A 13396-nucleotide genomic window follows, 5' to 3' on the forward strand; every position below is an offset into this window, starting at 1 on the left:
GAGGAGAAACAGACACATTATAATGTTTTACTGTTACAGACTTCCTATAGGCTGCTATTATAACAGTAAACCTATAGGAAGAGGAGGAAACAGACACATTATACTGTTTTACTGTTACAGACTTCCTATAGGCTGCTATTATAACAGTAAACCTATAGGAAGAGGAGGAAACAGACACATTATAATGTTTTACTGTTACAGACTTCCTATAGGCTGCTATTATAACAGTAAACCTATAGGAAGAGGAGGAAACAGACACATTATAATGTTTTACTGTTACAGACTTCCTATAGGCTGCTATTATAACAGTAAACCTATAGGAAGAGGAGGAAACAGACACATTATAATGTTTTACTGTTACAGACTTCCTATAACAGTAAACCTGACACATTATATTATAACAGTATAGCCTATAGGAAGAGGAGGAAACAGACACATTATAATGTTTACTGTTACAGACTTCCTATAGGCTGCTATTATAACAGTAAACCTATAGGAAGAGGAGGAAACAGACACATTATAATGTTTTACTGTTACAGACTTCCTATAGGCTGCTATTATAACAGTAAACCTATAGGAAGAGGAGGAAACAGACACATTATAATGTTTTACTGTTACAGACTTCCTATAGGCTGCTATTATAACAGTAAACCTATAGGAAGAGGAGGAAACAGACACATTATAATGTTTACTGTTACAGACTTCCTATAGGCTGCTATTATAACAGTAAACCTATAGGAAGAGGAGGAACCAGACACATTATAATGTTTTACTGTTACAGACTTCCTATAGGCTGCTATTATAACAGTAAACCTATAGGAAGAGGAGAAACAGACACATTATAATGTTTTACTGTTACAGACTTCCTATAGGCTGCTATTATAACAGTAAACCTATAGGAAGAGGAGGAAACAGACACATTATAATGTTTACTGTTACAGACTTCCTATAGGCTGCTATTATAACAGTAAACCTATAGGAAGAGGAGGAAACAGACACATTATAATGTTTTACTGTTACAGACTTCCTATAGGCTGCTATTATAACAGTAAACCTATAGGAAGAGGAGGAAACAGACACATTATAATGTTTTACTGTTACAGACTTCCTATAGGCTGCTATTATAACAGTAAACCTATAGGAAGAGGAGGAAACAGACACATTATACTGTTTACTGTTACAGACTTCCTATAGGCTGCTATTATAACATTATAACATTATAATGTTTAGTAAGACTTCCTATAGGCTGCTATTATAACAGTAAACCTATAGGAAGAGGAGGAAACAGACACATTATAATGTTTTACTGTTACAGACTTCCTATAGGCTGCTATTATAACAGTAAACCTATAGGAAGAGGAGGAAACAGACACATTATACTGTTTACTGTTACAGACTTCCTATAGGCTGCTATTATAACAGTAAACCTATAGGAAGAGGAGAAACAGACACATTATAATGTTTTACTGTTACAGACTTCCTATAGGCTGCTATTATAACAGTAAACCTATAGGAAGAGGAGGAAACAGACACATTATAATGTTTTACTGTTACAGACTTCCTATAGGCTGCTATTATAACAGTAAACCTATAGGAAGAGGAGGAAACAGACACATTATAATGTTTTACTGTTACAGACTTCCTATAGGCTGCTATTATAACAGTAAACCTATAGGAAGAGGAGGAAACAGACACATTATAATGTTTTACTGTTACAGACTTCCTATAGGCTGCTATTATAATAGTAAACCTATAGGAAGAGGAGGAAACAGTCACATTATAATGTTTTACTGTTACAGACTTCCTATAGGCTGCTATTATAACAGTAAACCTATAGGAAGAGGAGGAAACAGACACATTATAATGTTTTACTGTTACAGACTTCCTATAGGCTGCTATTATAACAGTAAACCTATAGGAAGAGGAGGAAACAGACACATTATAATGTTTTACTGTTACAGACTTCCTATAGGCTGCTATTATAACAGTAAACCTATAGGAAGAGGAGGAAACAGACACATTATAATGTTTTACTGTTACAGACTTCCTATAGGCTGCTATTATAACAGTAAACCTATAGGAAGAGGAGGAAACAGACACATTATAATGTTTTACTGTTACAGACTTCCTATAGGCTGCTATTATAACAGTAAACCTATAGGAAGAGGAGGAAACAGACACATTATAATGTTTTACTGTTACAGACTTCCTATAGGCTGCTATTATAACAGTCAGCCTATAGGAAGAGGAGGAAACAGACACATTATACTGTTTACTGTTACAGACTTCCTATAGGCTGCTATTATAACAGTCAGCCTATAGGAAGAGGAGGAAACAGACACATTATAATGTTTACTGTTACAGACTTCCTATAGGCTGCTATTATAACAGTAAACCTATAGGAAGAGGAGGAAACAGACACATTATAATGTTTTACTGTTACAGACTTCCTATATATTATAACAGTAAACCTATAGGAAGAGGAGGAAACAGACACATTATAATGTTTTACTGTTACAGACTTCCTATAGGCTGCTATTATAACAGTAAACCTATAGGAAGAGGAGGAAACAGACACATTATAATGTTTTACTGTTACAGACTTCCTATAGGCTGCTATTATAACAGTCAGCCTATAGGAAGAGGAGGAAACAGACACATTATAATGTTTTACTGTTACAGACTTCCTATAGGCTGCTATTATAACAGTAAACCTATAGGAAAGGAGGAAACAGACACATTATAATGTTTACTGTTACAGACTTCCTATAGGCTGCTATTATAACAGTAAGCCTATAGGAAGAGGAGGAAACAGACACATTATACTGTTTACTGTTACAGACTTCCTATAGGCTGCTATTATATTATAACAGTAAACCTATAGGAAGAGGAGGAAACAGACACATTATAATGTTTACTGTTACAGACTTCCTATAGGCTGCTATTATAACAGTAAACCTATAGGAAGAGGAGGAAACAGACACATTATAATGTTTTACTGTTACAGACTTCCTATAGGCTGCTATTATAACAGTAAACCTATAGGAAGAGGAGGAAACAGACACATTATAATGTTTTACTGTTACAGACTTCCTATAGGCTGCTATTATAACAGTAAACCTATAGGAAGAGGAGGAAACAGACACATTATAATGTTTTACTGTTACAGACTTCCTATAGGCTGCTATTATAACAGTAAACCTATAGGAAGAGGAGGAAACAGACACATTATAATGTTTTACTGTTACAGACTTCCTATAGGCTGCTATTATAACAGTTATAACAGTAAGACTTCCTATAGGAAGAGGAGGAAACAGACACATTATAATGTTTTACTGTTACAGACTTCCTATAGGCTGCTATTATAACAGTAAACCTATAGGAAGAGGAGGAAACAGACACATTATAATGTTTTACTGTTACAGACTTCCTATAGGCTGCTATTATAACAGTAAACCTATAGGAAGAGGAGGAAACAGACACATTATACTGTTTACTGTTACAGACTTCCTATAGGCTGCTATTATAACAGTAAACCTATAGGAAGAGGAGGAAACAGACACATTATAATGTTTTACTGTTACAGACTTCCTATAGGCTGCTATTATAACAGTAAACCTATAGGAAGAGGAGGAACCAGACACATTATAATGTTTTACTGTTACAGACTTCCTATAGGCTGCTATTATAACAGTAAACCTATAGGAAGAGGAGGAAACAGACACATTATAATGTTTTACTGTTACAGACTTCCTATAGGCTGCTATTATAACAGTAAACCTATAGGAAGAGGAGGAAACAGACACATTATAATGTTTTACTGTTACAGACTTCCTATAGGCTGCTATTATAACAGTAAACCTATAGGAAGAGGAGGAAACAGACACATTATAATGTTTTACTGTTACAGACTTCCTATAGGCTGCTATTATAACAGTAAACCTATAGGAAGAGGAGGAAACAGACACATTATAATGTTTTACTGTTACAGACTTCCTATAGGCTGCTATTATAACAGTAAACCTATAGGAAGAGGAGGAAACAGACACATTATACTGTTTTACTGTTACAGACTTCCTATAGGCTGCTATTATAACAGTAAACCTATAGGAAGAGGAGGAAACAGACACATTATAATGTTTACTGTTACAGACTTCCTATAGGCTGCTATTATAACAGTAAACCTATAGGAAGAGGAGGAAACAGACACATTATAATGTTTTACTGTTACAGACTTCCTATAGGCTGCTATTATAACAGTAAACCTATAGGAAGAGGAGGAAACAGACACATTATAATGTTTTACTGTTACAGACTTCCTATAGGCTGCTATTATAACAGTAAACCTATAGGAAGAGGAGGAAACAGACACATTATAATGTTTACTGTTACAGACTTCCTATAGGCTGCTATTATAACAGTAAACCTATAGGAAGAGGAGGAAACAGACACATTATAATGTTTTACTGTTACAGACTTCCTATAGGCTGCTATTATAACAGTAAACCTATAGGAAGAGGAGGAAACAGACACATTATAATGTTTTACTGTTACAGACTTCCTATAGGCTGCTATTATAACAGTAAACCTATAGGAAGAGGAGGAAACAGACACATTATAATGTTTACTGTTACAGACTTCCTATAGGCTGCTATTATAACAGTAAACCTATAGGAAGAGGAGGAAACAGACACATTATAATGTTTACTGTTACAGACTTCCTATAGGCTGCTATTATAACAGTAAACCTATAGGAAGAGGAGGAAACAGACACATTATAATGTTTTACTGTTACAGACTTCCTATAGGCTGCTATTATAACAGTAAACCTATAGGAAGAGGAGGAAACAGACACATTATAATGTTTTACTGTTACAGACTTCCTATAGGCTGCTATTATAACAGTAAACCTATAGGAAGAGGAGGAAACAGACACATTATAATGTTTTACTGTTACAGACTTCCTATAGGCTGCTATTATAACAGTAAACCTATAGGAAGAGGAGGAAACAGACACATTATAATGTTTTACTGTTACAGACTTCCTATAGGCTGCTATTATAACAGTAAACCTATAGGAAGAGGAGGAAACAGACACATTATAATGTTTTACTGTTACAGACTTCCTATAGGCTGCTATTATAACAGTAAACCTATAGGAAGAGGAGGAAACAGACACATTATAATGTTTTACTGTTACAGACTTCCTATAGGCTGCTATTATAACAGTAAACCTATAGGAAGAGGAGGAAACAGACACATTATAATGTCTACTGTTACAGACTTCCTATAGGCTGCTATTATAACAGTAAACCTATAGGAAGAGGAGGAAACAGACACATTATAATGTTTTACTGTTACAGACTTCCTATAGGCTGCTATTATAACAGTAAACCTATAGGAAGAGGAGGAAACAGACACATTATAATGTTTTACTGTTACAGACTTCCTATAGGCTGCTATTATAACAGTAAACCTATAGGAAGAGGAGGAAACAGACACATTATAATGTTTTACTGTTACAGACTTCCTATAGGCTGCTATTATAACAGTAAACCTATAGGAAGAGGAGGAACCAGACACATTATAATGTTTTACTGTTACAGACTTCCTATAGGCTGCTATTATAACAGTAAACCTATAGGAAGAGGAGGAACCAGACACATTATAATGTTTTACTGTTACAGACTTCCTATAGGCTGCTATTATAACAGTAAACCTATAGGAAGAGGAGGAAACAGACACATTATAATGTTTTACTGTTACAGACTTCCTATAGGCTGCTATTATAACAGTAAACCTATAGGAAGAGGAGGAAACAGACACATTATACTGTTTACTGTTACAGACTTCCTATAGGCTGCTATTATAACAGTAAACCTATAGGAAGAGGAGGAAACAGACACATTATAATGTTTTACTGTTACAGACTTCCTATAGGCTGCTATTATAACAGTAAACCTATAGGAAGAGGAGGAAACAGACACATTATAATGTTTTACTGTTACAGACTTCCTATAGGCTAGGAAAGAGGAACCAGACACTATTATAACAGTAAACCTATAGGAAGAGGAGGAAACAGACACATTATAATGTTTTACTGTTACAGACTTCCTATAGGCTGCTATTATAACAGTAAACCTATAGGAAGAGGAGGAACCAGACACATTATACTGTTTACTGTTACAGACTTCCTATAGGCTGCTATTATAACAGTAAACCTATAGGAAGAGGAGGAAACAGACACATTATAATGTTTTACTGTTACAGACTTCCTATAGGCTGCTATTATAACAGTAAACCTATAGGAAGAGGAGGAAACAGACACATTATAATGTTTTACTGTTACAGACTTCCTATAGGCTGCTATTATAACAGTAAACCTATAGGAAGAGGAGGAAACAGACACATTATACTGTTTTACTGTTACAGACTTCCTAGACTTCCTATAGGCTGCTATTATAACAGTAAACCTATAGGAAGAGGAGGAACCAGACACATTATAATGTTTTACTGTTACAGACTTCCTATAGGCTGCTATTATAACAGTAAACCTATAGGAAGAGGAGGAAACAGACACATTATAATGTTTTACTGTTACAGACTTCCTATAGGCTGCTATTATAACAGTAAACCTATAGGAAGAGGAGGAAACAGACACATTATAATGTTTTACTGTTACAGACTTCCTATAGGCTGCTATTATAACAGTAAACCTATAGGAAGAGGAGGAAACAGACACATTATAATGTTTTACTGTTACAGACTTCCTATAGGCTGCTATTATAACAGTAAACCTATAGGAAGAGGAGGAAACAGACACATTATAATGTTTTACTGTTACAGACTTCCTATAGGCTGCTATTATAACAGTAAACCTATAGGAAGAGGAGGAAACAGACACATTATAATGTTTACTGTTACAGACTTCCTATAGGCTGCTATTATAACAGTAAACCTATAGGAAGAGGAGGAAACAGACACATTATAATGTTTTACTGTTACAGACTTCCTATAGGCTGCTATTATAACAGTAAACCTATAGGAAGAGGAGGAAACAGACACATTATAATGTTTTACTGTTACAGACTTCCTATAGGCTGCTATTATAACAGTAAACCTATAGGAAGAGGAGGAAACAGACACATTATAATGTTTACTGTTACAGACTTCCTATAGGCTGCTATTATAACAGTAAACCTATAGGAAGAGGAGGAAACAGACACATTATAATGTTTTACTGTTACAGACTTCCTATAGGCTGCTATTATAACAGTAAACCTATAGGAAGAGGAGGAAACAGACACATTATAATGTTTTACTGTTACAGACTTCCTATAGGCTGCTATTATAACAGTAAACCTATAGGAAGAGGAGGAAACAGACACATTATAATGTTTTACTGTTACAGACTTCCTATAGGCTGCTATTATAACAGTAAACCTATAGGAAGAGGAGGAAACAGACACATTATAATGTTTTACTGTTACAGACTTCCTATAGGCTGCTATTATAACAGTAAACCTATAGGAAGAGGAGGAAACAGACACATTATAATGTTTTACTGTTACAGACTTCCTATAGGCTGCTATTATAACAGTAAACCTATAGGAAGAGGAGGAAACAGACACATTATACTGTTTACTGTTACAGACTTCCTATAGGCTGCTATTATAACAGTAAACCTATAGGAAGAGGAGGAAACAGACACATTATAATGTTTTACTGTTACAGACTTCCTATAGGCTGCTATTATAACAGTAAACCTATAGGAAGAGGAGGAAACAGACACATTATAATGTTTTACTGTTACAGACTTCCTATAGGCTGCTATTATAACAGTAAACCTATAGGAAGAGGAGGAAACAGACACATTATAATGTTTTACTGTTACAGACTTCCTATAGGCTGCTATTATAACAGTAAACCTATAGGAAGAGGAGGAAACAGACACATTATAATGTTTTACTGTTACAGACTTCCTATAGGCTGCTATTATAACAGTAAACCTATAGGAAGAGGAGGAACCAGACACATTATAATGTTTTACTGTTACAGACTTCCTATAGGCTGCTATTATAACAGTAAACCTATAGGAAGAGGAGGAAACAGACACATTAACATAATGACACATTTACTGTTTTACAGACTTCCTATAGGCTGCTATTATAACAGTAAACCTATAGGAAGAGGAGGAACCAGACACATTATAATGTTTTACTGTTACAGACTTCCTATAGGCTGCTATTATAACAGTAAACCTATAGGAAGAGGAGGAACCAGACACATTATAATGTTTTACTGTTACAGACTTCCTATAGGCTGCTATTATAACAGTAAACCTATAGGAAGAGGAGGAAACAGACACATTATAATGTTTTACTGTTACAGACTTCCTATAGGCTGCTATTATAACAGTAAACCTATAGGAAGAGGAGGAAACAGACACATTATAATGTTTACTGTTACAGACTTCCTATAGGCTGCTATTATAACAGTAAACCTATAGGAAGAGGAGGAAACAGACACATTATAATGTTTTACTGTTACAGACTTCCTATAGGCTGCTATTATAACAGTAAACCTATAGGAAGAGGAGGAAACAGACACATTATAATGTTTTACTGTTACAGACTTCCTATAGGCTGCTATTATAACAGTAAACCTATAGGAAGAGGAGGAAACAGACACATTATAATGTTTACTGTTACAGACTTCCTATAGGCTGCTATTATAACAGTAAACCTATAGGAAGAGGAGGAAACAGACACATTATAATGTTTTACTGTTACAGACTTCCTATAGGCTGCTATTATAACAGTAAGCCTATAGGAAGAGGAGGAAACAGACACATTATAATGTTTTACTGTTACAGACTTCCTATAGGCTGCTATTATAACAGTAAACCTATAGGAAGAGGAGGAAACAGACACATTATAATGTTTTACTGTTACAGACTTCCTATAGGCTGCTATTATAACAGTCAGCCTATAGGAAGAGGAGGAAACAGACACATTATAATGTTTTACTGTTACAGACTTCCTATAGGCTGCTATTATAACAGTAAACCTATAGGAAGAGGAGGAAACCAGACACATTATAATGACACATTTTACTGTTACAGACTTCCTATAGGCTGCTATTATAACAGTAAACCTATAGGAAGAGGAGGAAACAGACACATTATAATGTTTTACTGTTACAGACTTCCTATAGGCTGCTATTATAACAGTAAACCTATAGGAAGAGGAGGAAACAGACACATTATAATGTTTTACTGTTACAGACTTCCTATAGGCTGCTATTATAACAGTAAACCTATAGGAAGAGGAGGAAACAGACACATTATAATGTTTTACTGTTACAGACTTCCTATAGGCTGCTATTATAACAGTAAACCTATAGGAAGAGGAGGAAACAGACACATTATACTGTTTTACTGTTACAGACTTCCTATAGGCTGCTATTATAACAGTAAACCTATAGGAAGAGGAGGAAACAGACACATTATAATGTTTTACTGTTACAGACTTCCTATAGGCTGCTATTATAACAGTAAACCTATAGGAAGAGGAGGAAACAGACACATTATAATGTTTTACTGTTACAGACTTCCTATAGGCTGCTATTATAACAGTAAACCTATAGGAAGAGGAGGAAACAGTCACATTATAATGTTTTACTGTTACAGACTTCCTATAGGCTGCTATTATAACAGTAAACCTATAGGAAGAGGAGGAAACAGACACATTATACTGTTTTACTGCTACAGACTTCCTATAGGCTGCTATTATAACAGTAAACCTATAGGAAGAGGAGGAAACAGACACATTATAATGTTTTACTGTTACAGACTTCCTATAGGCTGCTATTATAACAGTAAACCTATAGGAAGAGGAGGAAACAGACACATTATAATGTTTTACTGTTACAGACTTCCTATAGGCTGCTATTATAACAGTAAACCTATAGGAAGAGGAGGAAACAGACACATTATAATGTTTTACTGTTACAGACTTCCTATAGGCTGCTATTATAACAGTAAACCTATAGGAAGAGGAGGAACCAGACACATTATACTGTTTACTGTTACAGACTTCCTATAGGCTGCTATTATAACAGTAAACCTATAGGAAGAGGAGGAAACAGACACATTATAATGTTTTACTGTTACAGACTTCCTATAGGCTGCTATTATAACAGTAAACCTATAGGAAGAGGAGGAAACAGACACATTATACTGTTTACTGTTACAGACTTCCTATAGGCTGCTATTATAACAGTAAACCTATAGGAAGAGGAGGAAACAGACACATTATACTGTCTACTGTTACAGACTTCCTATAGGCTGCTATTATAACAGTAAACCTATAGGAAGAGGAGGAACCAGACACATTATACTGTTTACTGTTACAGACTTCCTATAGGCTGCTATTATAACAGTCAGCCTATAGGAAGAGGAGGAAACAGACACATTATAATGTTTTACTGTTACAGACTTCCTATAGGCTGCTATTATAACACTAAGCCTATAGGAAGAGGAGGAAACAGACACATTATACTGTCTACTGTTACAGACTTCCTATAGGCTGCTATTATAACAGTAAGCCTATAGGAAGAGGAGGAAACAGACACATGCTGAGTTTGACAACATGACCTTAAGTCTACTGTAGACAGACACACATCCATGTAGACAAATTCTGTTTGTCCATGACCCCTAGTAGCACTGTTGTTATTCTCTCTCTCTCTCTCTCTCTCTTTCTGTGTGTGTGTCTCTCTCTCTCTCTCTCTCTCTCTCTCTCTCTCTCTCTCTCTCTCTGTCTCTGTGTCTCTCTCTCTCTCTCTCTCTGTGTCTCTGTCTCTCTCTCTCTCTCTCTGTGTCTCTGTTTTCTCTCTCTCTCTCTCTCTCTCTCTCTCTCTCTCAGAGATTTATTGGTTAGGTCAGGTAAGCAGATTACTCAGCCAGTTTGGTTCCTGCAGTCAGTATTTTAGGAAACACTGGGGTTTGTCTCACTTTCTACCGGTTCAGTACAGACAGTACGTACAGACAGTACGTACAGACAGAGTAATCTCCTGCCTTCCTAAAGTCTTCCAAAGCCAAGTTAACAAACAGATCACTGACCATTTCGAGAATCCCTCCGTACCTTCTCCACTGTGCAATATGGTTTCTGAGCTGGTCATGGGAGCACCTCAGCCACGCTCAAGGACAAATTATATCATAACTGCCATCGATAAAAGACAGTACTGTGCAGCCGTCTTCATCGACCTGGCCAAGGCTTTCGACTCTGTCAATCACCGCATTCTTATCGGCAGACTCAACAGCCTTGGTTTCTCAAATGACTGCCTCGCCTGGTTCACTAACTACTTCTCAGACAGAGTTCAGTGTGTCAAATCGAAGGGCCTGTTGACCGTCTGGCAGTGTCTATGGGGGTACCACAGGGTTCAATTCTCGGACCGACTCTTTTCTCTGTATACATCAATGATGTGGCTCTTGCTGCGGGTGATTCCTTGATCCACCTCTACGCAGACGACATCATTCTGTATATCTCGGGCTCTTCTTTGGACACTGTGTTAACTAACCTCCAATCGAGCTTCAATGCCATACAACACTTTTCTATTCTGTTATTGACTGTATGTTTGTTTATCCGATGTGTAACTCTCTGCTGTTATTTGTGTCGAACTGCTTTGCTTTATCTTGGCCAGGTCGCAGTTGTAAATGAGAACTTGTTCTCAACTGGCCCACCTGGTTAAATAAAGGTGTTCTCAACTAGCCTACCTGGTTAAATAAAGGTGTTCTCAACTGGCCTACCTGGTTAAATAAAGGTGTTCTCAACTGGCCTACCTGGTTAAATAAAGGTGTTCTCAACTGGCCTACCTGGTTAAATAAAGGTGTTCTCAACTGGCCTACCTGGTTAAATAAAGGTGTTCTCAACTGGCCTACCTGGTTAAATAAAGGTGTTCTCAACTAGCAAACCTGGTTAAATAAAGGTGTTCTCAACTGGCCCACCTGGTTAAATAAAGGTGTTCTCAACTGGCCTACCTGGTTAAATAAAGGTGTTCTCAACTGGCCTACCTGGTTAAATAAAGGTGTTCTCAACTGGCCCACCTGGTTAAATAAAGGTGTTCTCAACTGGCCCACCTGGTTAAATAAAGGTTAAATAAAGGTGTTCTCAACTGGCCCACCTGGTTAAATAAAGGTGTTCTCAACTGGCCCACCTGGTTAAATAAAGGTGTTCTCAACTAGCCTACCTGGTTAAATAAAGGTGTTCTCAACTAGCCTACCTGGTTAAATAAAGGTGAAATAAAAAAATCTAATAAATATATAAACAGAGGCACACAAACAGGAGGGACACCAGACAGATACATGCTGTGATTAAGTTCATGACGCTATGTCTAGCATAAACATGTCTGTCTCACTGTCTACCTGTCTGTCTGCCCTTCTGTCTGTCTCTGTCTGTCTGAGTTTGACAACATGACCTTAATTCTACTGCAGACAGACACACATCCATGTAGACAAATACATGTCTTCTAAAAGTCCATGACCCCTAGTACCACTGTTATCCTTGTCAGTCAGTCAGCCAGTCAGTCAGCCAGTCAACCAGTCAATCAGTCAGCCAGCCAGTCAGCCAGTCAGTCAGCCAGCCAGCCAGTCAGTCAGTCAGTCTGTCTGCCCTTCTGTTTGTCTGTGTGATACCTCTGGCAGCTGTAGCTGTTGGTTATTATCTGGTAGAACAGAAAGCAGCATTCAGCAGTGTGTGTTTCTGATGTGTGTGTGTGTGTGTGTGTGTGTGTGTGTGTGTGTGTGTGTGTGTGTGTGTGTGTGTGTGTGTGTGTGTGTGTGTGTGTGTGTGTGATACCTCTGGCAGCTGTAGCTGTGTCTGTTGCATGGTTAGTATCTGAAGGAACAGAGGGCTCTGTAGAACGGTCTTCAGTAGTGATAGTTTCTCCTCTGTAGGAGCCTCTCCTCTATCCTTCAGCTTGGCCTGGAGTCTCTCCACAGCCTCCAAGGCCCGCTGTGTATCTGGAGAGAATACAATACAATACAATACAATATAATATAATATAATACAATATAATACAATACAATATAATATAATATAATATAATACAATATAATATAATATAATACAATATAATAGAATATAATAGAATACAATACAATACAATATAATATAATATAATATAATACAATACAATCTAATACAATATAATACAATACAATATAATAATACAATATAATATAATACAATATAATACAACACAATATAATATAATAGAATACAATACAATACAATATAATATAATAGAATACAATACAATACAATATAATATAATAGAATACAATACAATACAATACGATACAATATAATATAATAGAATATAATACACACTAAAA

The 13396-nt window shown here is 36.2% G+C and overlaps 1 protein-coding gene across 1 annotated transcript in view; it reads right to left on the reverse strand.

Moving 5' to 3' along the window:
* Positions 1 to 13396, reverse strand: part of si:dkey-92j12.5 (multiple PDZ domain protein) — a 166460-nt gene that overhangs the window by 132904 nt on the left and 20160 nt on the right. The window contains exon 3 of the mRNA XM_065004530.1: positions 12858 to 13021. Within this exon, the coding sequence (XP_064860602.1) occupies positions 12858 to 13021 (164 nt within the window). The remainder of the gene's footprint in view (positions 1 to 12857; positions 13022 to 13396) is intronic.

Source organism: Oncorhynchus nerka, linkage group LG18 (genome assembly GCF_034236695.1).
Source record: "Oncorhynchus nerka isolate Pitt River linkage group LG18, Oner_Uvic_2.0, whole genome shotgun sequence".
Classification (NCBI taxonomy): Eukaryota; Metazoa; Chordata; class Actinopteri; order Salmoniformes; family Salmonidae; genus Oncorhynchus; species Oncorhynchus nerka.